This window comes from Tachyglossus aculeatus, chromosome 2, assembly GCF_015852505.1.
Source record: "Tachyglossus aculeatus isolate mTacAcu1 chromosome 2, mTacAcu1.pri, whole genome shotgun sequence".
Classification (NCBI taxonomy): Eukaryota; Metazoa; Chordata; class Mammalia; order Monotremata; family Tachyglossidae; genus Tachyglossus; species Tachyglossus aculeatus.
The window spans coordinates 37,226,060-37,253,620 of NC_052067.1; the positions used below are offsets into that span (position 1 = coordinate 37,226,060).

General features: G+C 43.4%; 1 protein-coding gene across 2 annotated transcripts in view; it reads right to left on the reverse strand.

Moving 5' to 3' along the window:
- Positions 1-27,561, reverse strand: part of LARS2 (leucyl-tRNA synthetase 2, mitochondrial) — a 205,656-nt gene that overhangs the window by 93,125 nt on the left and 84,970 nt on the right. For both annotated transcript variants that reach the window (XM_038742284.1, XM_038742281.1), the window contains exons 6-7: positions 13,815-13,904; positions 8,680-8,823 (exon numbers count right to left, since the gene is read on the reverse strand). In XM_038742284.1, coding sequence (XP_038598212.1) covers positions 8,680-8,823; positions 13,815-13,904 — 234 coding nt within the window. The remainder of the gene's footprint in view (positions 1-8,679; positions 8,824-13,814; positions 13,905-27,561) is intronic.

Here is a 27,561-nt window from a genome sequence, read left to right on the forward strand (position 1 = left end):
TCCTGGAATGGCCGATCTGCTACCTCTCCCAACGACTCGATTCTTGTACCACATCAAATTCCTTCAGCAGCGTCCTTGGTCTAAGCATTTGTTCAGAAGTGCAAAAGAAACCGAGGATAAGGCGATGAGTTGCTGTTTCCACGAGGAAGGGCTATTCTAATTAGCGGGATGATAGTGCCAAGCCAGAAACGAGAGATTCACCTGAAATGCCATTTCCCTAATTCACACGAATGCTCTTACCTCAAATCCAAGTTCTTCCAACCAGCTGTATATTAAGATTGGAGAGAACAGGGTGGCTCAGTGGAAAGAGCACAGGCTTTGGAGTCAGAGGTCATGGGTTCAAACCCCGGCTCTGCCAATTGTCAGCTGTGTGACTTTGGGCAAGTCACAACTTCTCTGGGCCTCAGTTACCCCATCTGTAAAAATGGGGATTAAGACTGTGAGCCCCACGTGGGACAACTTGATCACCTTGTATCTACCCCAGCGCTTAGAACAGTGCTTTGCACATAGTAAGCGCTTAACAAATACCAACACTATTATTATTATTATTATTATTAAGAGGAGGGGCTAGGGCAAAAATCTTTGGAGGACTCGGGAGTGGCCTAGAGAAGCAGTGTGGCCCACTGGATTGAGTATGGGCCTGGGAATCAGAATCAATCAATCAATCGCATTTATTGAGCGCTTACTGAGTGCAGAGCACTGTACTAAACGCTTGGGAAGTACAAGCTGGCAACATATAGAGACAGTTGCTACCCAACAGTGGGCTCAAAGACCTGGGATCTATTCCCGGCCCTGCCACTTGTCTGCTTTGTGACGTTGGGCAAGTCACTTCGTTTCTCTGTGCCTGTTACCTCATTTCTACAACGCGGATTAAGGCTATGAGCCGGGACCGGGTCCAGCCCGATTTTCTTGTACCCATCCCAGTGTTCAGTACAGTGCCGGGCACCTGGCAAGCACTTAACAAATACCACAATTGAAGGGAAGGGAAGACACGTCTGGGAGTCATAAGTTTCCATGCCTATGGGATAGGGAAGGTTTTCCAACTAAAGGGGAAACCCCAGGCAAGAAGACAGCAGGCTGCCTTCTCCGAGAGTATTATCTGAGAACGGTTACCGATTGTAATGGACTCGATTCTGTGTGTGTGTGTGTATGTGTGCATTCAATTTTATTTATTCTGATTTGCTTGTGAACAGTTCTGTGTTTGACTCCCCATTCCAGTGTAAACTCCTCATGGGCAGGGAATGTGCTTTTGTTTCATTTCCCTAGGGCTTAGTACAGTGCTTTGTGTTCAGTAAGTAATCAATAAACCCTAATATTAATAATAATAATACTTACGGCATTTATTAAGCACTAACTACGTGCTGTTCTAAGCGCTGGCGAGGTTATAAGATGATCGGGTTGTCCCACGGGGGGCTCACAGTCTTCATCCCCATTTGACAGATGAGGGAACTGAGGCCCAGAGAAGTGAAGTGACTTGCCCAAAGTCACACGGCTGACAAGATTAATGCTACTCCTACTCCACCACCACCAGTCTCCCGCCAAAGGCAGAGTAATAATAATAATAATAATAATGATAATAATAATAATAATAATAGCATTTGTTAAGCACTTACTATGTGCAAAGCACTGTTCTAAGCGCTGGGGGGATACAATGGGATCAAGTTGTCCCACGTGGGGCTCACAGTCTTAATCCTCATTTTACAGATGATGTAACTGAGGCACAGAGAAGTTAAGTGACTTGCCCAAGGTCACACAGCAGACATGTGGCGGAGCGGGATTTGAACCCATGACCTCTGACTCCAAAGCCCGTGCTCTTTCCACTGAGCCACGCTGCTTCAACATTGTTCAACAACAGTACAGCACTGGAAACTAAGTGGGGAATGTACTGAAGTAGAAACCACCAATTTGGTGGCTACAGATTATTATTATGACTAATCGTATTTATTGAGCGTTTACTGTGTGCAAAGCACTGTACTCTAACAACTACCAACTTTTCTGAACTTGCAAAATGTAATTACTATTTGTGCCAATGTGGGGGTGCCGGTTCCTGAACAGTCTGGCTGCTTGGGAATGATTTTGCAATTTTCCCCCAGATCTCCCCATTTTAAAAATGCCACACTCAGTTGTTGTCCCCCTAGGTGGAGAATTTTAAGAGAGTCAGGGATTTAATGGCAAATCATTACTGCTTGTTGGGCAACAGAATAAAAGACTGGATTTCTGCAATACGTCCTCCTGGCGATCCAAAATCAACACCTTTTCTCCATATTCTTGCCTTCCCAAGTGAGGTGTTTCATTGCCCATTGAATTCTCTTTATTTTCTGCAGTTCAGGTCTAAAAATCTGTCTTGCTATATATCAGGCCAAAAATCCTGCCCACAAAACACTTCCCACACATCTGTGCCAAAACTAATTCACCCCTTCAGCTACTCCTGCTCTAATGTTCCTCCACCGGGGGTTGGGAGTCTGAGCTCATCATAATTCAAAGGCAAATTATGAAAAAATGACATCCAGGAGCCTTAATAACACCATTTACATTTGAGGGATTCTTGAAAGTTTCTGGATAATTCAACACCTAGCCATCTTAAGCATTCTGATTATAGTTAAATTAAAGAAATGTCTCATCCAAACTCATTTGCCAAAAGAAGAAAACTTTGCAGTGGTTTTTCAATGCAGTGTAGAAAGACATACGGGCACGCAGGTGAGTTGAACAGGTCTAAACATACCATGCAAACTTACTTTCCTCAGATAGTGGAGAAAGAAAAGATCAGACAGGGCACCTTTCATTCTAACATGACCATCCATACCACAGGATGGACTTCTTGGGGATGCCGAATTTGTTTAGTTATTATTAGAGAGAAGCAGAGAAGAGGAAAGAAAAGAGAAGCAGTGTGGGTTAGTGGATAGGGCTAATCAAAAGGACTTGGTTTTAATCCTGGCTCCGCCACTTGTCTGCTGTGTGACTCTGCCTCAGTTACCTCATCTGTAAAACATGGATTAAGACTGCGAGCCCCACGTGGGACAGGGACTGTGTCCAGCCTGATTACCTTGTATCTCCCCCAGTGCTTATAACAGTGCCAGGCACATAGTAAGCTTACAAATATAATAATGATGATGACGATAACGATAATAATAACCAACCCATATCTACTAATGGTGTCAAACTGCTTTGGATGACCTACAAATATCATCCCCACTTCTCTTACAGCTGTTGTGTTGCAAAGATCACTTGTGTGATGCACTTCGGTCTGCGGTCATATTTTAGTTCAGGAAGTGCATGGTTAATTATATTATCGGACCAAGAGGATTCTGGCTAGGATCTTGCTGGAAGTAGAGAAAAGTGAGATGGTTTGGTATTTTCCACTTTTCTCCTTAAATATGGTAATTACGCCGTCATCTTTTAAGCTGTATGATATTTCTTGCGTTTCCATATGTTGAGGAAAAGTCAAAATAAACCCATGTCTTCCCTCTTCCCCCAAACCTTCAAAGGTTACATGTTCGTCCTCCGTCAAGCAGAAACAACTAACGGAACTTTTCAGGCAGTCAGTGGACTTTCCCACCACAACCCCCCCTTTTCTGCAGTTCAAGTCTCTCCCCTCAAACGAACCTATTAGCTGGGCCTCATTGTTGCCTCTCCCACCTCTAAATTCCTCCTCAGGCCCTCTCCCCGGCATAAAAGTCCCACTCACTTCAAATCCCCCACATCATCATCCTCAATCGTATTTATTGAGCGCTTACTGTGTGCAGAGCACTGTACTAAGCGCTTGGGAAGTACAAGTTGGCAACATATAGAGACAGTCCCTACCCAACAGTGGGCTCACAGTCTAAAAGACTGCTCTCTCCACTTTTAAAGCCCTTCTGAAATCCCATCTCCTCCAGGAAACCTTACCCAATTAACCTCTCACCAACCCACCTCCCCACGAAATTATAACCTAAAATTATTCACTCATTCATTCAATCGTATTTATTGAGTGCTTACTGTGTGCAGAGCACTGTACTAAGTGCTTGGGAAGTACAAGTTGGCAACATATAGAGACGGTCCCTACCCAACAATGGGCTCACAGTCTAGAAGGGGGAGACAGACAACAAAACAACAGAGAAGCAGTGTGGCTCAGTGGAAAGAGCCCGGGCTTTGGAGTCAGAGGTCATGAGTTCAAATCCTGGCTCCACCAATTGTCAGCTGGGTGACTTTGGGCACGTCACTTAACTTCTCTGGGCCTCAGTTACCTCATCTGGAAAATGGGGATTAAGACTGTGAGCCCCCCGTGGGACAACCTGATCACCTTGTAACCTCCCCAGCGCTTAGAACAGTGGTTTGCACATAGTAAGCGCTTAAAAAATGCCAGCATTATTATTATTATTATTAAACAAAACGTGTGGACAGGTGTCAAGTCGTCAGAACAAATACAATTAAAGCTAAATGCACATCATTAACAAAATAAATAGAATAGTAAATGTGTACAAGTAAAATAGAGTAATAAATCTGTACGAACATATATACAGGGGCTGTGGGGAGGGGAAGGAGGTAGGGCGGGGGGGATGGGAAGGAGGAGAGGAAAAAGGGGGCTCAGTATGGGAAGGCCTCTTGGAGGAGGTGAACTCATACACACCCGAAAATTGAAGCCCCGGACTATAAACGATATCCACTTTTCCTACGTTCTCCCATATCCTAGTCTGTGATGAGAGTCATATCCTAGTCTGTGATGAGAGTGAAGCGCTTTTCGGGGGTGGTATGCTAGGCAAACCTATTCCTGCTGGCTTTCAGCAGGGGACTGTTCCCAGACACATGCGAGACTCTGCTGGAGTCCCTCCCGAATTCTCTGGCAAGGTCCCACTACTGGGCAGTGACTCACCAGTTAATTAGCAAGTGGCTGTCAGAGTGGCCCCACCTGCTTCTGTGAAAGTCACGGCGTCTATATCACCATCAAGCCCTTGCTCACCCCTTCGGATCCTGACAGACACACCTCTCCCTATATTCAAAGCCCTACCAAAATCCCACCTGCTCCAGGAAGCCTTCCCTAAGTAACCTCTCCTCCCCAATCTCTCTCCCTTTTGGGTCTCCTACACACTCACGTCCTTACCCACTAAGCCCTTCGAAATCCACCCCCTCCCTCACAACACTTCAATCAGTCAATCAATCAATCAATCAATGGTATTTATTGAGTTCTGACTATGTGCAGAGCACTGTACTAAGTCCTTGGGAGGGTACAACAGAATTAGCAGATCAGTTCCCTGCCCATAAGGAGCTTACACTTATGTACAATTCCGATTTCTCTGCTGCTATCTGTAATTTATTTTAATGTCAGTCTCCCCCACTAGATTGCTTATCAGCAGGGAGGGTACAACAGAATTAGCAGAAGCGTTCCCTGCCCATAACGAGCTTACACTTATGTACAATTCCGATTTCTCTGTTGCTATCTGTAATTTATTTTAATGTTGGTCTCCCCCACTAGATTGCTTATCAGCAGGAACCGTGTCTATCAAAGCTACTCTACTCTCCTTAGTGATTAGGGCAGTGCTCTGCACCCAGGAAGCGCTCAATAAATGCCACTGACTGACAGTGAGACTGCCAAGTAGAGGTATCCCAAGAGGGGCAAGAGAAACTAAAATCTACAATACCCAGACTGGAAGAACAGAAGTTTGTTGCTCCACGAACGAAAACACACAATTCCATTTTATATTTTCCAGGGTAAATAAACTGTTAACATTCAGAAGAGAGCTTTTTCGATCCATCTGCATAGGAGTTCTGAGAGCACCAGGCAAGTCTCCATGGTAACTAAACGTATCTGCTGAAGAGCCTAAAAAGCAGATTACAATTTAAATAATAATGCCCAACCCATAGGTAAGTATGTTTTTTACCACGGACAACTGTCAAAACAAAAGAACTGAGTTTACCTTTATAAAAATGCCTATTAAAATGCCACTTGACAAGGTTTCCTTAAATTGACCTGACATTCAGCAAAGAGAAAGCAAAAAAAAAAAAAAAAAAGAAATGCAAAAGAAAACTTCCAGACAATCCAAATAGACAACAAACATAAACTTCAACTGCCAGCCTGACTCAGGAGGTCAAGATCTCCATCGCTGCTCTTGTCTATGAGTTGTTAGGGGCGATCTTCCACCATCACATACTATTTTGTGCACTTTATTTTAAAATGAAGTGAGGAAACCAGAAAGCTTGAAAAGTGGTAACTTTGAAATAGCCGTCCTCAAGCGTGTATTTGTTTCACCTAATGATCCTGGAGGCCAAAAATGGCCTTAAGACAACGGTTCAAATGAAACTCAGTGTGAAAGCGGTGACAAACCATTTACGCCTAATGTTAATTGAGTATCTTGTGGGGGCAGTAGGCATTTCAGGCTTTTGTAGAAAACCACCCACGGTGCAAATCTCAGCATCACATGTATTCATTCAGTCGTTTTTATTGAGGGTTTACTGTGCAAAGGTGTATTAAGCACTTGGGGGAGTTCAATACAACAATGACTGTCCTATTCCCAAAGTAAAGCATCTTGGAAACTGAATCTGTCACTCGTGATCCCTCCGTGACAGGACTGAAGCACAAGAGGGCTGGGCCTGCCTGTGCCAAAGTCGGTGTTTTGACTTACAGATACGAGTCAAAACCAAAGATCTGTTCTGAATTCTTTCAACTTCTTGGGCCTCGGTTTCCTCAGCGCTTAGAACAGTGTTTCACACATAGTAATGCTTAACAAATGCCATTATTATTATTATTATTTCCTCACCTCCGAAAAGGGATAAAACAATAACCACTTTGTGCTTACACAGAAGAGCTGTTTAGAGAAACAAAATGTATAAAGCACTTGCAAATCAAGCAACGGTATTTACTGAGTGCCTTCTGGGGGCAGAGACTGTACTTGGTGGGGAGGGGGGGGAGAGTACAGCAGAGTAGATGTTCCCTGTCCTTAATGAGTTTACAATCTAGTGGATTGTGAATGTTCAAATTGTCATGTGTATCTTCTCTGCTAAAAAGGGTCTTCATTTCCTGACAGTCAGTCCTCAGAGGCCCTTACTACATAATTTCCTGAAACATGCGTACACAATAAGTGTGCCCAAAACTCATACACCCAAGAATCACAGATTCCCCATCCCCACAAAAATCTTTTAACCAGAACAGCACACAAGCATTCTCAAAGCAGGATGGGGAGGGGGTTGCGGTGAATGGCGACGGCAAGCAAAAAACAGCTACTGCCGTCGGGTGCCCCATCGCTCCCTGCCCAAGAATGTAAGCTCCACGTGGGCCCGGAATTGAGTCATTTCGTTATTCTATATTTCCCAAATGCCTGCTACAGTGCACCGCACCAAGTGGGTACTCAGTAAACCCTCTATCACCGCTGGGCAGGGGAATTGCTGGTGCCACAGAAAGCACTAGAGCAGTGCCGTGGTGAAAAACGAGTCACAAGGCATATGACACATAGATATTTACCACAAGCATACTGCGAGTGCAGAAGAGCTGCAGTTTGGCTGCTGCTGTACTAGGCAGTTACTTACAGTAGTGAAATCCAACTATATACAGTTCTCTAGGTTTGGGAGTGAAGAAAAGGATCCGATAAGAGGTACTGTCTTCATCTCCTGCTCCTGGAAGAATCCCTAGCAACCTTGCAGCCACTTCTACTTAACACTTCACCCCCTTTCCCTGTTTTGCCACATACATGGAGGAGACAGTCTCCGGGGCATGGGCTCACCAAACTTACAATAAAAGGAACTAAATTTACAGTAAAAGAAACTAGAGCTGGTTCCAAACTTCACCCTTGGTCAAGTGATGTTACCAAAAACTGAATGCTTACCCTTAAGCGTCTAAGTAGAAAAACAGTGATGCTACATACGAGAAAGAAGAAAAGTTAAGTGTTTATCAATTGTCTTGGCCCCTAAAATTGAAATCAGGGCAAACACGCCTGTCTCTTGGATGCGAGTAAGCAACCAGCACAGGGGCTTTAGCAGATGATAAAAACAGCAAAATGAGATGGGCCCATAAATAAATACATTTTTTTTAACTAATGGAAGATCCCCCCACTGCCCACTGGCTGAACACTTCAGAAGACATGGTTTCTAAGAACACATTCAATTCAATCGTATTTACTGAGCGCTTACTGTGTGCAAAGCACTGTAGTAAGCACGTGGGAGAGTACAATATAACAGACACATTCCTGCCTTCAACGTCTGGTGAGCCATGATTTCCCCCCATTTTACAGACTTCACAGAGTCTAATACCCTGCCAATAGATTAGAGCATGAGAACACGAGAGTAGCCACCCAATCTCCATGTCCAATGCCCAGTGAAAAGCAGAAATTAATGTTATGGAAATGACAGCAATTTCATTTCTTAGTTAAGCAGGTGAAAACTTAGTTTTGGAACACAAAAACAAAGCCATGCTTAGGAAGTAGCGGGAGGAATGAAGAGATTTTTTTTTTTCTTTTAAACCAAAAAGGTCCTCTCTGGTCTGATTCTGTTTTACGATTCCATTGCAATTGGTGTTAGGTCACCTGGAAGCAGTTTCTATCTCTGGACCAAAAAATTCACAAGCGCAGCAAATCCCACTTTTGGCTGTAAATGACCCTGAAAAAGGCCTCCTCTTCCCCCAAAACCTTCAAAGGTTACATGTTCATCCTGCGTCAAGCAGAAAGAACTACTGGACCTGATCACACCCAGATCAGCTCAAACCCACGTACTCACCTTTGCGAAAGTGGTTGTTTTAATAAACCATTGTCTAAGATACTTCTGCTCCACTTTCGCTCCTGAACGCCACGAACGGCCGTTTTCATCCACCTGCTCATTAGCTAGGACGGTCTGATCCACTGGGTCCCAATTAACCAGGGCCTGCAAAATTCGGGAAGCAAAAATGAACAAGTTGTGGTGCATGTTGTACACGGGGGAAGCTTTTCAGAGTTTCTCAGGAGTCGCTACTGCACAAGGAAGTTTACACGCCGTGGAGCTCTGTTTTCACTGCAATATCACCCAGGGAAATGACTGGCTGGCCATAAAGGTCGAACAGGAATCAAGGCACGGGGCATTAGGGGACTTAATGTACCGTATTCCCTTCCACCTTTGTCCCCTGCTTCAGATCTCGGCTTACTATTCATTCATTCAATCGTATTTATTGAGCGCTTACCAATGGTATTTATTGAGCGTTTACTATTTTTTCGTCTCATCCGAAAATAGTATGGCATGTGTGAAAATTCTAGAAAGGAGGGGCAGCAAAAATCTGTTGGATAATAATAATAATAATAATGATGGCATTTGTTAAGCGCTTACTATGTGCAGAGCACGGTTCTAAGCGCTGGGGGGGATACAAGGTGATCAGGTTGTCCCACGGGGGGCTCACAGTCTTCATCCCCATTTTACAGATGAGGTAACTGAGGCTCAGAGAAGTTAAGTGACTTGCCCAAGGTCACAAAGAAGATGTGGTGGAGTCGGAATTCGAACCCATGACCTCTGACTCCAAAGCCCGTGCTCTTTCCACTGAGCCACGCTGCTTCTCTGTAGCAGCATCTGTTGGATGAAAGATTATGGAGGAAAAAATTTCCAAAATATTCCCACAATTCCTTGTTACATAGCGGGACAGAGAAGCAGCGTGGCTCAGTGGAAAGAGCACGAGCTTGGGAGTCGGAGGTCATGGGTTCAAATCCTGGCTCTGCCACTTATCAGCTGTGTGACTTTGGGCAAGTCACTTAACTTCTCTGTGCCTCAGTTACCTCATCAGTAAAATGGGGACTAAGACTGTGAGACCCACATGGGACAACCTGATCACCTTGTATCCTCCCCAGCACTTAGAACAGTGCTTTGCACATAGTAACCGCTTAACAAATGCCTTCATTATTATTATTATTATTATGACAAATGCTCTCCTATTCACAGGGAAGGGAAAAGCCAAGACCAACTGACCAGACTGAACACCACAATGAGTCAGATCCTTCCCGGGTCTGAATTTCTGAATTTCCTAAATTAGGATCCACTAGTTTTGGCATTAACTTTGTCAGGATTTTAGGGCCCAATTAATTCCACAGCCCTGCGAGGGCTAAGAAGCCAAAAGTGCCACATCACAAATTTACCAGTTGTCAAATTACTCCTTCAAGATCCTAACTACTAAGCAAGGGCTTTGAAAGGATGAATGTAGGTACCATTTGTTCTTAGAGGAATACTCTACTACCAGGTACCCCAGTATCCTTAAAGAGTTCATTCAGCTTCCAACAGTGTCTCATTTACAACTATTACAAAACTTGGGCATTTGAAGATCTGGCTTACTGTATACTGCTTCTGAAAAGTTAATAAACAGCCCCTATGGGAGTCCTCGCCTAAAAGTACACTGCCCACAAAAAGAGCCAACCAGCCCTGTACCTCAAGGGACTGAATTTACAGCAGTCAAGAATAACTCAAATGACAAGCTTGAACTTGCATTGAGACCACAAGATATCAGTCTTATCGAAATTCAATGTGCTTATATATATATATATATATTACTGTTTGACAGCAGCAAGGCACCTGAAACACTGCTTCTCTAGCCATAATGCCCTATTGCTCATCATCTTTATTATCATCTTTCCTTCACTTTGTTTTGTGTTTCCACGGTTTCATCTTTCCTTCTGTCTGTCAGCAAATCCCTCCCCCTCTCATCATCATCAATCGTATTTATTGAGCGCTTACTGTGTGCACAGCACTGTACTAAGCGCTTGTTAGTCATCACTATTTATTAGACTGCTAACTCCTTGGGGGCTGGGGACAATGATTTCATTCTTATTTGTATATTTTACCTCTGTGCTTAATACAGTGCTTTATACTCAGTAGGTGCTTAATGAATACTATTACTACAGAAAACTGGGTTCCCAAGACAGACCACAAATGTCTGAATCTAGAATAAGTCAAAAACGCAGCAGACAAGGAAGGCATCTTCTAGTTAGCTAGTTTCTTTGGGGAGTACACAAAAAGGGATTTCATTACCTAACAATATTGCCTTTTATATTACATAAAAGTAAAAATAGTCCAAGGACAAAAAAAATGGCATTCAATGGGCCACTCAGCAATATATCTATATACTAATATAGATATATGTAATAATAATATATGTATATATGTACATACATACAGACTGTGAGCCCTCCGTGGGACAATCTGATCACCTCGTAACCTCCCCAGTGCTTAGAACAGTGCTCTGCTCATAGTAAGCGCTTAATAAATGCCATCAAAAAAATTAAATTGAATTATTCATTCAATCGTATTTATTGAGCACTTACTGTGTGCAGAGCACTGTACTAAGCGCTTGGGAAGTACAAGTTGGCAATATATAGAGACGGTCATTCAATCGTATTTATTGAGTGCTTACTGTGTGCAGAGCACTGTACTAGGTGCTTGGGAAGTCCAAGTTGGCAACATATAGAGACGGTCCCTACCCAACAACGGGCTCACAGTCTAGAAGATGTCAGCTAACACCTCAAACTAAACGTGTCCGAAACAAAACTCCTTTATCTTCCCACCCAAACCCTCATCCTCATCTTTCCCTTCACTGTAGACGGCACTACCGTTCCCCCTTGGCGTTGTCCTCGACTCACGTCTCTCATTCAACCTGTACACGTATTTGATCATACACCACGTCTTGTCGGTTCAGCCTTCACAGCATCACTGAAACGCACCCTTCCCTCTGTCCAAACTGCTGCTATGTTGATCCAAGCACTTGTCCGATCCCACCTTGATGCCTGCATCAGCCTCCTCGCTGACCTCCCTGCCTCCTGGCTCTTCCCACTCCGATGTGTCCTTCTGCTCCAGGGGTTACTTTTCTTCGAAAAGCGCAGTCCGTGTTTCCCCACTCCTCGAGAACCTCAAGAGGTGGTTTGCCATCCACCTCTGCATCAGGCAACTAGACTGTGAGCCCGTTGTTGGGTAGGAACCATCTCTATATGTTCAGCTTGGACTTCCCAAGCGCTTAGTACAGTGCTCTGCACACAGTAAGCGCTCAATAAATACGATTGACTGAATGAATACATACATATATTCCTTCCAGGGAAATCCAACAGGAAATTCTGTTCAAAGGATCACTTCTATCCCACTAAGAATTCTCTTGACTTCACCCAACAAGGCGGATGGACATGGGGGAGGATGGGAAGAGAGGGCCCGTGAAGCAGGGATAATTATTTAATGTAGTTTTAAAATTATATTGAAAATCTGTTAACCCTTCACCCCCTGGAGGACGTACCACTTACAGCACGTTATTATTCTCCAGTGCACCGTCCCATGTTCGATGACGATGATAATAATAATACATTTAATACGGTCACAACTGAAACTGTTTTTAAACCAACTGAAAAATTAAACACTCCACCACAGGGAATGTTTCTGGGGAAAGAAATGAAAAATTATGGGCTTCAAAACCACTTTCGGCGTGAGGATATTTCAGACATTAAACCCATTTTATAATCACAAAGGGTCCACGGTGTGACCGACGCTCATGCTGATGGCACAAGGCTAGACAGTGTATTTATCAACGCGTCTGCAATTTGAAGGGTCTCAGTGCTGAGAAACAGCCATTCAGTGGCATCTGCAGCCAAACTAATTATACCACATCAATAACACTGAAAAACTAAAATGACTATATACACAGAACATTTATCATTCCTCACCAATAATAACTTGGAAAATTATCACCACAGTTCATTGAATTGAAGATGGAGTTTTCTCTTGAATGTTGCCACTCTCTATCCCCAGTCTACCCAGCAGCCTTAATAAATCTGGCAAACTTTTTGGTGTCCAAAATGTTCTGGAGCAAATTTCTTTCAGATACCCAAATGTTTCACACACTTGAAAGGTGAGGCAGGGGATCTAGGTGTATCTTCTTTAGCCTGCTGCTCCAGTTATGCTGGGTGGACTAAAAAGCACACAACCCCCCGCCGAAATACTACTCAATGAGTGATCCCACCTCCTTCCGCCTCAAATCCAGCCCTGTTGGCAAGTCCGTATTTATTACTCTATTTCTTTTATTTGTACATATTTATTCTATTTATTTTATTTTGTTAATATGTTTTGGTTTGCTGTCTGTCCCCCTTCTAGACTGTGAGCCCGCTGTTGGGTAGGGACCGTCTCTATATGGTGCCGACTTGTACTTCCCAAGCGCTTAGTACAGTGCTCTGCACACAGTAAGCGCTCAATAAATACGATTGATTGAATGAATGAATGAAGTGGGGGAAGGCAGGGCAATGGGGGAGCTGAATCAGACCGGACCCCACCGTAGTCGAAGACTATGTACGGTCAATGTGGGCAGAGACTGTTTCTGTTATACTGTACTCTCCCAGGCACTTAGTACAGTGCTCTGCACACAGTAAGCACTCAATAAATACTGAAATATTCCACTTTTCTGTTTTAAAAATCAACTGGACAACCGAAAACTTACACAAATAATATTCATATATGCGAGAGTTCACTGTCATTTTCAATAATGCTCTGGTCCACAAATTTGCATTAGCTCCATCCCCTCTTCGAAATGTCCATCCATTTTCCTTCCCAGCAATTACGACTCTTCACACGGCTCCCCAAATTATTACACGCCTCGGCCCCAAGCAAATGCACCTGAAATTCCTCCACAAGCATATGTTTCCAAGAAAACCCAACAAAAAAGTCACTAGGAAGGAAGGATATATTCAAGCTTCCTTCTAATTTATTTTAGACTTTACATATTTGGGGCCCCTGCTTATTTCCAGGCCTGTAATCCACACACGTTTCTCTTTTAACTATGGTGTCTTCTGAGAAGCCAAGAAAGATATATGTCACAACGATGTTAACCCACATCCAGCCTACAAAAAACACTGAAGTCCATGTTACCTTACCTCCTTTTGATAGGCTAACCCAGCTTCATATAGTTTAATAAAGAGGTACTGTGTCCACTTATAGTAATCTGGCAGACAAGTGGTTATTTCCTGCAAAGAAAAGACAAATGGGGAGAATATAAGGAGAGTAATTGGCAGACTATTCAAAACTGTTCTCCATGAATGTAGTACCCATTAACAAGAGTAATTTATCATATACATCAGCCATAAAATTAGTTTTAGAGAATCAATCAGTCCACAAAAATATTTCCCATCCTAGAACATTTTCTTCCCCCCTCACCAACCCCAGGCCAATTTTATATCTGGGGAAACCAACAATTTCAGCACACATTCATTATGAACGAACCTAATAATGACTGTAATGTTTCTTTTCATGGAAATAGCAAATAATAGCACACACAAAAAGCAAACCTCCACAGACTTGGGAACAATGGAACATTTAAGGACACAATTATCACCTCCCAATTATTTACCATCTTGCTTATTTAAAAGGGTGTAATACATTATTGTAGTTGAAAAGAGGAAAACACATCCACTTTATTATTGCCTGTGGCCCCATTTTGAAAACAAGCACTTCCTTTTTAATAATACGACCTGAGTCCTAGGGCTCTGTTAGTCTCATTACATCCCATTATACCGGGCTAGCTGAAATGCATTATTACTATTAGGTTTTAAAAATACTATTTGGCATAATGGGGAAAAATGATGTGTTGTGTTGCAAATTCAATTTCTAAATAAAATCGTCTTGCCACGTTTGATTGCATTTTTCCTGAACTCATACTTTAAAGGCTAGTTAGGCAATAACTTGTCAATAAAATTGAAATCCCAAACTACATTCGTCTACTTGATGGCACTCCCACATAAAGTAAAAGTGGCTAAATAATAAAAGGCATAATGATAACTATGACACATCACTTGACCGTATATGGCTCCTTTTCTTTGAAAGCTTAGGGCTGATACAAAACCGACAACACCATTCATTCATTCATTCAATCGTATTAATTGAGCGCTTACTGTGTGCAGAGCACTGTACTAAACGCTTGGGAAGTACAAGTTGGCTGTTGGATGTTATTTCAAAAACATAAATATATCTTTTGCAACACAGATATCCAGGACTATAGTATTCTGCAATCAAATACAAATACATCTGGAGTTGCGATTTCACCTGCAGCATTTGTTATGGACGAAAAGGTGACAACTGAAGATGGGTTCCCTAGTTTCAATTCATTCCTGCTGTCAGTCGGTCAATCATATTTAAGCGCTTACTGTGTGCAGAGCACTGTACTAAGCGCTGGGGAGAGGACAGTACAACAATAAACAAACACGTGCCCTGCCCACAACGAGCTTACAGTCTAGAGGGGGAGACAGACATTAATATAAATAAATTGCAGATATGCATATAGTTGTTGTGGGGCAGGGAAGAAGGATAAATAAAGGGAGAAAGTCGGGTAAAGACAGTACATGGTATTTGTTACTATTCGGGGGAGCTTACAATCTAGCGGGGGAGACAGACATTAATATAAATAAATTGCAGATAGGCATATAGTTGTTGTGGGGCAGGGAAGAAGGATAAATAAAGGGAGAAAGTCGGGTAAAGACAGTACATGGTATTTGTTACTATTCGGGGGAGCTTACAATCTAGAGGGGGAGGCAGACATTAATATAAATAAATTGCAGATAGGCATATAGTTGTTGTGGGGCAGGGAAGAAGGATAAATAAAGGGAGAAAGTCGGGTAAAGACAGTACATGGTATTTGTTACTATTCGGGGGACTCTTCATTAGAGAAATTCGTACCTTGATTTAGTTACTTAGAACCCAATGAAAAATGGCACTTTGTGAAGAAATTCCTCAACGGCACTTCTTGATTCAGAGCTCGATATTGTGGGGGCATTCTGAAAAGCCAGGATGTGTCGAAAGGACATATCCTGGCGGTTGAGCCGTTCCCCAAGGCTGCCTTTGCCTGGCTTGGCCAGGGCCAGCCTCAGCCTGGCTGGGGTCTTGAATCCAGGGGGTCAAAGGACCACGCCAACACGACGCATCAATCGATCAGTCCTATTAACTGAACACTTACTGTGTGCAGAGCTTGGTAAAGTAAAATCTAACAGCGTTGGTAGACACGTTCCCTGTCCGCAATGAGTTTACAGTCTAGAGGGGGGAGACAGACATGAATAGAAATAAATGATGGCTATGTGCGTAACTGTCGTGGGACTGAGAGAGGGGTGAATAAAAGGTGTAAATCCACGCAGAAGGGATGGGAGAAGAGGAAAGTGCAGGGTCTAATTGGAGAAGGCTTCCATGAAATCTCTCTCCCCCCCCACAGAGGACAACACAGCAATTAACAGGAGGAGTCAGGGCTGCCAGCCAATTAAGGGGCATTCTCTGGGGCCCTCCTGACTGTGGGCCCCAAATACATGACCCCTAATAAGAGGTACACAGTTCCAGCGATCACGCAGGAGCCTCAACATGCAACTGAAGGAGAAATCACTTCCTTTCCAAGATCCAGGACAGAGCCAGATTGGGAAAATTGTAGCGAGCTAGTTCACATGGATGGCGGAGCAGCTCCACACCTTCTTCCCCCTTCTCTCTCCCACCAGGGTCAAGATCCTTCTGTCCTGGACCACCTTGGAACAGGTCCCAGAGGGAAATTCCCAAGACCGGGGGGAGTACTGCTTGGGTTCCAAGCATTTTAACTTCCCAAGCGCTTAGTACAGTGCTCTGCACACAGTTAAGCGCTCAATAAATACGACTGATTGATTTAAGAAGGCTGTATGTTGGGTTGGTTGAAGGGGAGGGTTTCTCACCCCCTGAGAAATGTGACACACCCCAGTGATTGTGTTCCAAATCAATATTATAAAATCTCGTCAAGGTCTTCCCTGGACAGTGCAACCCTAACCACACTTTGTGATTCAGCAGGGCAAAACTCAATTGACAGTCAATTAGGGTGAGCATAGAATGGAGAGGCCCCTGAAATATTACAAAACCTCACCAAGGTCTCCCCTGGACAGTGCACCCCAAAGGGCACTTTGGGATTCAGCTTGAGGCGAGGAGACCAATAAGAAGGCTGTTTCAGGCGTCTAACTAGTTGCTTTTAAATTAATGTCACATTAAGCCTGCTCCTTGCCTTCCCTCATCCAACTTCCAACATTTCTGTTCTTTTCTCTCTCGTCAGACAAAGAAATTAAAAGGCAAAAAGTTCCGTTAAAGTCACATTATTGTATTAGTACTGCTCCATGTCATCTAATTCAAAATTATGGCTCTGAAAAGAATGGTAATTCAGTCACACTCCAAATACATATAAAGGCATTAAAGTTAACACCCTACTGAGTAATCGAAAATGTTATTTGCTAGGAGACTGGATTTATGTTGCTGTGATTTGTGCAAAATCTCAACCTGCAGCGTGGCTCAGTGGGAAGAGCCCGGGCTTTGGAGTCAGAGGACATGGATTCAAATCCCGGCTCCACCAATCGTCACCGGTGTGACTTTGGGCAAGTCACTTCACTTCTCTGGGCCTCAGTGACCTCATCTGTAAAATGGGGATGAAGGCTGTGAGCCCCCCGTGGGACAACCTGATCACCTTGTAAACTCCCCAGCGCTTAGAACAGTGCTTTGCCCACAGTAAGCACTTAATAAATGCCATCATTATTATTAGTAACCTTAATTATTCTTCTCCACTAAGATTCAACATTCCAACAGTACACTTTACAACATTAAAGACTTTATAGGTGGACAAGCAGGCTCAGCTCGCCAAGGAACAATGCCTACAGAACAGAATCTGACCTCAGAAAGGCACCCCCTGAGAAATGTGACTCACACCCCAGTGATTGTGCTCTAAATCAATATTATGAAATCTCATCAAGGTCTTCCCTGGACAGTGCAACCCAGGGGACACTTTGGGATTCAGCAGGGCAAAACTCAGATGACGGCCAGTCAGGGTGAGCAAGAACTTATTGAGGGCACATAGAATGGAGAGGCCTCTGAAATTTAGACGGCTGAAATTTAAGATCTACCTTGGATATTCTGCTGGTGGCAGGAACCTACAGCCCACTTAGTTATCATCATCATCATCATCAATCGTATTTATTGAGCGCTTACTATGTGCAGAGCACTGTACTAAGCGCTTCGGAAGTAAAAATTGGCAACATATAGAGACAGTCCCTACCCAACAGTGGGCTCACAGTCTAAAAGGGGGAGACAGAGAACAAAACCAAACATACTAACAAAATAAAATAAATAGAATAGATATGTACAAGTAAAATAGAGTAATAAATATGTACAAACATATATACATATATACAGGTGCTGTGGGGAAGGGAAGGAGGTAAGATGGGGGGGATGGAGAGGGGGACGAGGGGGAGAGGAAGGAAGGGGCTCAGTCTGGGAAGGCCTCCTGGAGGAGGTGAGCTCTCAGTAGGGCCTTGAAGGGAGGAAGAGAGCTAGCTTGGCGGATGGGCAGAGGGAGGGCATTCCAGGCCCGGGGGATGATGTGGGCCGGGGGTCGATGGCGGGACAGGCGAGAACGAGGTACGGTGAGGAGATTAGCGGTGGAGGAGCGGAGGGTGCAGGCTGGGCTGGAGAAGGAGAGAAGGGAGGTGAGGTAGGAGGGGGCGAGGTGATGGACAGCCTTGAAGCCCAGGGTGAGGAGTTATTTTTTAATGGCTCTGGGAGAGCGAGGGAGAGTTGTCAATCTACTGTAGGGAATGATCAGACTACCTCTCACGGAGACAACACTACTACCCCCACCTTCAAAGTCCCCCTAAAAACCCACCTCCTCCAAGAGGCATATTCAACTAGGCTCCACCTTCCCTACAAAGGTAGCACCCATCCACTAGTTGCCTTTAGCACTCCTGTTTATTCTTCTACCCCTAGCATTTATTCATATTTTGGATGCAATAAATTACATTTATTTACCCATACCCGGGCTGTCGGCCGCTGTAAGGTTATCATTTTCTTCTCCTATGTGTGAATGACTTCTGTCAATCAATCGTATTTACTGAGCGCTTACTGTGTGCAGAGCACTGTACTAAGCGCTTGGGAAGTACAAGTCGGCAACACATAGAGACATTCCCTACCCAACAGCGGGCTCACAGTCTAGAAGGGGGAGACAGAGAACAAAACCAAACGTACTAACAAAATCAAATAAATAGAATAGATATGTACAAGTAGAAAAGATATGTACAAGTAGAATAGATATGTACAATCACCCTCTCCCTTTAGATTCTATGCTCCTTATGAGCAAAGACAGTGTCTCATTCAAATGTATTCGCCCAAGAGCTTAGTAGAGTGCTTTGCACAAAGACGATGCTAAATAGTTACTAATAACTGACTGACAGAGGGCCAAGAATTTTAATTTATGCTTGTAGTATAGATCATAGGGCAGGAAATCATACAGAAAACATGCAGTTTAAAACCAACTGCTCTGTCTCAAAATAACAACCTCGGTCCAGAAGAAATAGTTGCAGCTGGCAATATGGACAGAAAGTCTCCTGAGACACCCAGATTTTCTCTTAGGTTAGGATTTTCTCTTATGTTAGTTCAATCCAGGAAAGTATAGACTGACGTGCCTCTATTCTTCTTGGAAAAATCTCTACCAGCAAGAGAATTTATATGTCTTCCAACCCTGTTGCAGAAAAAATATATCATCAAAGGACGTTTGCTCCTAGATTAGCAAATAGTTAGAATTGGGAAAAGTTATCATTTATTTAACTTTACAACCTCTCAATATCCACACTGCACATCATGCATTTTTTTAAAAATGCAGTGGCAACGTATTTATCAAATCTGTCATAGAGCAAATCTGCATTCTGAAAACAACATACGGTAATGTAGGTTAGCTAAAAAGTACAGGACATTATTGTTCGTAATGACAACCGTTAACACCCATCTCTCACCAATCTTACACTCTGAGCCTTCTGCCTTTGGTAAAAAAAAACAGTGAGGCTCTGGGCAAGGCAGGGGGGAAACTACACACTTTTTGTTACTCTTTTCCTCTGTAAATGATCTTTTGAAATATACGTTTTCATCGTTCGCTCTTTATCACACTTAATTCCAAGGAGGCTTTTGGAAATGGCTGTCGGGAAGGGAGTCAATTGGAGATGTTCTAAAAACAAGTCACGCAGGGTTGTTCAAGAAAATGAAAATTAAAAGCAGCCTCTAGGATTGCCATTCCCTTTCCCCCTCTCCAGTCTTCACCAGATTTTTCTTCCCTGGTTAGAATGGTGAGTCAGGAGTCTAGATTGCAAGAAATCTAGAAACCAGAAACTTACTCGACTACATTACCCTCATGAAACGCCTTAACACGTCCTCAAATGCTAAGGACACGGGCCGAGCCCTTGGTTATCAGTGAAGTTGTCCCCAAAAGCCTGGAAAATTTGGTTCCCGAACAGGGGGTTGCTGTTTGGATGGGAAGTAGCAGGAGCAGTTCAAGATGTTTTAAACTTTTCTTGGAGGGCCGGGAAGGGGAAGGAGGGTTTTCCGTCCAGCGCACTGCCCCACTCAGCTTTCCTACCCTCCGTCACCACCTGGCCCACTCCCTGCCTCTTTCTACCCCCCAGGAGTCCTGGACAGCTTGGGAGCCCTATCCGCTCACCTGCTCTTACTGCTGCTAATATCCATTCCTGCAGCTGACACGGATTTCACGCTGCCAAACTCCCGTGGAACCATGCCCGAGGAACTGAGAACAAAATTTGGCCCATCGCAGATTCGAAAATGTTCCCTAATAACATTCTCCTCTATCTGGCCAATGATCATTAAACGCATATATTCATCACACCAAAACATACTATCACACTATAACGGGGAATTGATGGACTTGGCTCCATCAAAGCACGATGAAGTGGCGACTGAATTTAAGGTAGAATCTTGGCAAGACAAAAGACTGAATAAAACCTATTTCAGTCTCTTGATTTCTCGGCAACATATTTTCCCTGCTGAAAATGGCAAATAACGACATTTCAAAACCAAACACTCACACGCGCACACAAATCCCACCTCGGCTTTCCTTTTCCCCATTATGATTTTAGAATTTTAGGTTTTTCCTGGAAGTGATCCTGGAGGCAATCATACTAAAAACACTTTAGTGACCTAATTACAAAGTTGGGGGTGCCAGTACTGATAACCTTACAGCAGCTGACAGCCCAGGTATGGGTAAATAAATGTAATTTATTGCATCCAAAATATGAATAAATGCGAGGGGTAGTTTTTGGGAGGTTGGCTAACATTGAACTTGGCATAAGATGGGGGAAATTCATTGAAAAAATATATTTTGCTTTAAATGGCAACTTAAACTTGGGGATTAAAATGCAGAACATCATATAAAAGAACATTTGAAATTGCGGGGTTTTTTTTTTTATAAGCAGGGTCTATTTTACATAGCCAAAATGCTTTTTAGAGTAGATTTATTTTCTAAACTACGGGCTACGACTAAATACCAAAGAAAGTTTAAAAGTGCATTCTACATGATTATGGAACCAATTAGGCAATGAAAGTGAATAGAAGTGAAATTATAGTTTGTGCCATTTTAAAATCAATGCACATTTTCTTTGCCTAAGCTGCAAATTGTTTCAAGTTTGCATTTCAAAAAAAAGATCTGGAAGTTAATCTTTAGGCCATTTCCTCAAGACTTACATTTTCTTAAGATCGGTTATTTTTATGATCTGCGGAAAGCTACTCCCTGTTGTAAACTGAGTGATTTTTTGTGAATAATACATAACCAGAGGGAACTCACTTTTAAATTTATTAGCAATCGTTCTTTGCCAGCTGACAAGTGCTTCGTCAAGGCACTCTAATAATACTGAAAATTTTTTTGACTGGAGAGACAGACGAAAAGAGAAGCCCTTCTATTAACACACAAATGTGAATAAAGAGCTTGGGTTTCAATTTGCCATCAATGGATTTGGACCAATTCCAGCACCTCAGCTGCCCAAGTCCAAATCAGCTTGTTGCAATTCTGTTGTTTTCCCAGAAGGCAAAGAATAAGGTTTTATTTTTATCCGAACTTACATGGAAATTCACAGTGAACTGGGAAGATTCTTTGATGGGAAAAAGTGTGTAGAATGCCTTCTCTCTCGGCTCAGAGCTGTTTTAGATTCTGTGAGGTTTACCAATTTATGGTTAGACGGGGCTAGATACTGACACAGTTGCTCCCTGTTGGGCTGTTTCTGGGAGCCAGGCCCGTATTTCCCAAGCGCTTAGTACAGTGCTCTGCACACAGTAAGCGCTCAATAAATACGATTGAATGTGGGGTTATGGGAGGGAAGTACACAGTAAAGCAAGCACATGCCTGTTCCTGAAGGGTAGTCTGGGGCTGCCACACAAAGTCTGTTCCTTCTCCCGATGAGCAGGGATTGGATCATTCCGTTATTCTGTACCTCTCAATTAATAATAATGATGACGGCCTTTCTTAAGCACTTACTATGTGCAAAGCACTGTTCTAAGCGCACAAGGTCTTCAGGTTGTCCCACGTGGGGCTCGCAGCCTTAACCCCCATTTTACAGATGAGGTAACTGAGGCACAGAGAAGTTAAGTGACTTGCCTAAAGCCACACAGCTAAGTGGCAGAGGCGGGATTAGAACCCACAACCTCTGACTCCCAAGCCCGGGCTCTTTCCACAAAGCCACGCTGCTTCTCGGTGCACAGTGCCCTGTTCCAAGTAAAAGGGGGATTAAGACTGTGAGCCCTGTGTGGGGCACGGACTGTGTTCAACTTGATTACCTGGTAGCTACCCCAGCGCTTAGAACAGTGCCTAGTCAGCGGAATGAGATAGCGGAGGGTAGTGAATGGATCTAGAGAAGGAAAGGAGAAGAAAATGAAAGAGAAAGAAAATAGAAGGCTAAAATAACAGCCACGGCAATAACGGTTTTGAAAAAATGAACGGTGGGTGAACTAGTGTCCCAAGCTGCCCAGCTATGATTTTTTCTTCTTTGGTTGCATGATTATGGAGAGCACTTTACAAGCTGACGTCCCTCTGGAAGGAGAAAGAACGTACTAGAGAAATGAAGAAGTTCCGCCAAGGTGAAAAAAAGATAATGATAGTGTTTTGTATTTATGTAACACCTTAGTTTTGAGGGCATAAAGAGCATCATCATCATCATCATCATCAATCGTATTTATTGAGCGCTTACTGTGTGCAGAGCACTGTACTAAGCGCTTGGGAAGTACAAATTGGCAACATATAGAGACAGTCCCTACCCAACAGTGGGCTCACAGTCTAAAAGGGGGAGACAAAACCAAACATACTAACAAAATAAAATAAATACAATAAATAAAATAAATAGAATAAGAACAAGTGGGATCGCATTTCCTCTTCAACGTTGCTGTAAAACTCATTAACTTAAGAGAGAGAGAGACACTAAAAGACAGAGAGACAAGCCCTATCCATGATGGTTCAATAGCAGTCTATTCTAGGTTCTGAAGGGGGCTAGCGTGGAATATTGGGAAATTTTTGAAGTCTCTTGAAAGGGGACTGAGTTAATGGTTTTAGAGAATGGCCTAGTGGAAAGAAACAGGCCTGGGGGTCAGAGAACCTGGATTCTAATCCCAAACCTGCCACTTTCCTGCTTTGGGACCTTGCGTAAGTCACAAATTCTCAATGCCTCAATTTCCTCAACTGAAAAATGGGATTCACCACCTGTTCTCTCTCCTATTTAATGAATCAATCAAACAATCGTATTTATTGAGTGCTTACTGTGTGCAGAGCACTGTACTAAGCGCTTGGGAAGTACAAGTTGGCAACATATAGAGACAGTCCCTACCCAACAGTGGGCTCACTGTGAGTCTCATGTCAGTCAGTCATATTTCTTGAGCGCTTACTGTGTGCAGAGCACTGTACTAAGCACTTAGGAGAGTACAATATAACAATATAACAGACACACTTTCTGCCCTCAACAGGCTTCATTCATTCCATCATATTCATTGAGGGCTTACTGGGTGCAGAACACTCTACTAAGCACTTGGGAGAGTGCCGCACAACAATAAACAGACACATTCCCTGCCCACAACAAGCTTAAAGTCCAGTGAAGCAGTGAGGTTTCATGGAAAGAGCACGGCCTTGGGAGTCAGAGAACGTGGGTTCTAATCCTGACTCCGCCACTTGTCTGCTGTGTGACCTTGGGCAAGCCACCTAACTTCTCTGTGCCTCGGTTAACCCATCTGCAAAATGGAAATTAAGACTGTAAGCCCCACGTGGGACAACCTGATTACCCTGTATCTACCCCAGCGCTTAGAACAGTGCTTGGCACATAGTTAGTGCTTAACAAATACCATCATTACTATTATTAGAGGGGGAGAAGGGGCTGTGTTCAACCTCGTATCAATCCCAGTGCTTAGTACAGTGCTGGACACAAAGTAAGCATTCAATAAATACAACTAATACCATACTTACTATTATTACTGCTGTATACCCTACTCTAGTCATGGGGTGCATGGGTGAAAGGTTTTAAGCCTGAGTTATCTATAGTGCAGTGGTGGGAAAAATTCCCTTCCAACGCCTTCCTGGGGCTATCCACAAGTAGAAGCCTCCCTCGACTACTGACAAAACTCAAAAAACACGTCCCTAGCACAGAAATGGTGAACAGTAGGGCGAGGGATCAACAGGGCAAGGATCTAACTTGCATTTCTTTAGCCAGCATGTATCTACTGTGAATACCTACGTCATAAAGTGCTCTACTGAGTCCAGAAAGACTAAGCTTAGAAAAATTTTTTATAGCAACTTTCTAAAATTACTATAAGCAAATTCGTTTTGATAGGGTGCTTAAAAAGCAATGTTTCTTTTCCTTAAAAAACAAAATTACAAAACCAAAAAGATATTTGCGTTCCCACCTGAAAAGCAGCAGAAATAGGAAACAAGAGGTTAATTTTTGGCCTCCGTCACTAAAATGACTCAGAGCCGCTGGTTTGATAAATACACGAGGCTTAACCTGTGTGAAGAATTGAAAAAGGATTTGGAGTCAAACCTCACTGCCATGCATTACCTGTTGTCAAGGTAACCAGAGCCTCACATGTCCTAACAATGGGATATTTCCAAACCATTAAGAGACATTACAATTTTTAGCCAGTCACCTGCCACTAGACTTTTTTTAAAATGCAATTCTAATACAAAATAGCTAAGAAATGTTAAAAAAAAAAGTCCTGCTGTAACAGCACGGAATTTTTATAAAAGGTCCTCTGACATATAGGGGAAGCAGCGTGGCTCAGTGGAAAGAGCACGGGCTTTGGAGTCGGAGCTCAACGGTTCAAATCCCGGCTCCGCCACTTATCAGCTGTGTGACTTTGGGCAAGTCACTTAACTTCTCTGTACCTCAGTTCCCTCATCTGTAAAATGGGGATTAAGACTGTGAGCCCCAGGTGGGACAACCTGATCACTCTGTAACCTCCCAAGCGCTTAGAACAGTGCCTTGCACATAGTAAGCGCTTAATAAATGCCACCATCATCATCATCATATAGGCAGAATCATCAAGGTACCTCCTCTATACCTAAATCTTTATTAAACTTGATAGTGACTTCAAGCAATGGATATATATTTCACAGGGATACAGACTGCCTGGGAAACTCAACAGTGCAGATTTGCTTAAAGAATCCCCGGAACATTTTGCTATTATTCCTTAAAGCACAAAGAGCAGGATAATCTTCTAGATTGTAAACTCGTTGTGGACAGGAAATGTGTCTCTTAAAATGCCATGTCGTATTCCCTCCAGCGTTTAGTATAGTGCTCTGCACACAGTAGGTACTCAATAAATATGACTGATTACCTACCATCTGCCCCTCTCTTTCTCCCAGAAATGCTGGGAGGAGCGATTATATTCAGAAAAGAAAACTTAAGATCCTTGGAATGTAAGGACCTGGTGCTCTTGAATCAGGGTCAGTAAATCCCAGCTGGGATTGTTTGGTCCCCCTGTGTGCCCTGAGAATCTCTGGGATGTTCCTTCTTTTATTTGGTGCCCATATACCGGAATATGCCAATGCTGGCACCAGGCCCTTCATGCTCAGGCAAATGAAATCAAAGTAGTCACTGAGCTTTTACTATGTGCAGAGCACCATACTAAACACTTGGTAGAGTACAACAGAATAAGTAGACCCATTCCCTGCCCACGATGAGCATGTTTCCTTCCTTCAAGGAGCCTACAATCTATTGGAAAGATGGCAGCTTATAAAAACGAGACTTTATTGCCCACAAAGAGCAGTTTTATTGCCCACAAAGAGGTCCCCTGCATAGTCTCTGGTAGTAAATTCATTCAATCGTATTTATTGAGTGCTTACTGTGTGCACTAAGCGCACTTAGGAGAGTATAACACAACAATAAACAGGCACACTCCCTGCCCACAATGTGTGCGTCCAGTCTAGAGGCAGGGAGGTAGACGTTAATACACATAAATAAGAGGAGATGGGGGAAAGGGGTACCCACAGACAACTCTCTTGCGTTGGGTGGACCCTCAACTGAAAAAGGCTGGGAACCACTGAGACAGGGCCTTGGACTAGAATTTAGACTCTTGGGCCTCTCTCTCTCTCTCTCTCTCTCTGGGCTACCAACTTCTTCAATGACTTGTGCTGGCTTGAGGATTTCATTGTTTACAGATCCTATCCCCTTACAGCTAAAATGGAGATAACTCCAGTTCCCTCTAGGGTGGTATCTGATTGTCTCCCTAATTAACAGGGGGTGAAGAGGCATAGTTCACAAAGCCTAACCTGGCCTTTGAAACACCTGGCTTCCTATCAGTGAAGTTTTTCAACCTGCACTACGACACTCTAAATTCAGTATAAGGCAACTTTAGCAAGATTTCAGGGCCAGAGGAACGTGTGATTTCTTTTTAATATCCGCTACTGAAACTGGAAGCAAGTTGCAGGTTCAGATGCAATTCTAGTACTTAAATTCAGGCTGACACAGAGAAACCTCTCCCTTCTGGACCTCTATCCCAAGGATTGGGAAGGGGTGATTTTTCTAGGAGGGGAGTTGTTGGGAATCCCGGCGGGGACTAAGAGAACGCTACTTCAAAAAGAAATTCCACCACGACTCCCTTCCAACCTGATGGGACTCTGTCTCTGCTGCAGCCGTCACCTCGGTCATCCGGCTTACAGCTCTCCTACGGTCCGGAGTGGTCCTGAATCTGTGACTGATCTCCAGGGCTGCTCTCCATGAGAAGCGGCGTGGCCTAGTCGATAGCGCGTGGGCCTTGGAGTCAGGAGGACCTGCGTTCTAATCCTGACTCCACCACTTGTCTGCTGGGTGAGCTTAGGCAAACTGCTTCACTTCTCTGGGCCTCAGTTACATCATCTGCAAAATGGGGATTTCGACTGTGAGCCCTATGTGGGACAGGGACCTGATTAACTTATATTTACCCCAGCCCTTGGAACGGTGCTTGGCACATAGTTAGCACTTAAGCACCGTGATTATGCAGAAGACTCATGTAGGGCATTCTTTTTGTATTGGGATCACGCAATATAATGCACCTCCTGAAATTCAAGCGGAAGCATTTAACACTTCTATTTAAATGTCGGATTATGCTACTGTTCCTTTTAGAATAAACTGTTAGTATTCTTACTAAAAGGGCAGTACCCCAAGTTCTTTTCTGCTACTAGTCTGAAGTCCTCTGCAAAGAGAAGCTTCCCCAAAATTTGACAGCAGCTGACAGTCAAATATCCCCTCTCATTTAGCTTCTTTCCCTGTATACTCTTCTAAGAAAAACAGCCAAAAAAATGATCATTCCGCCACTTTCATTCATTCATTCATTCGTATTTATTGAGCGCTTACTGTG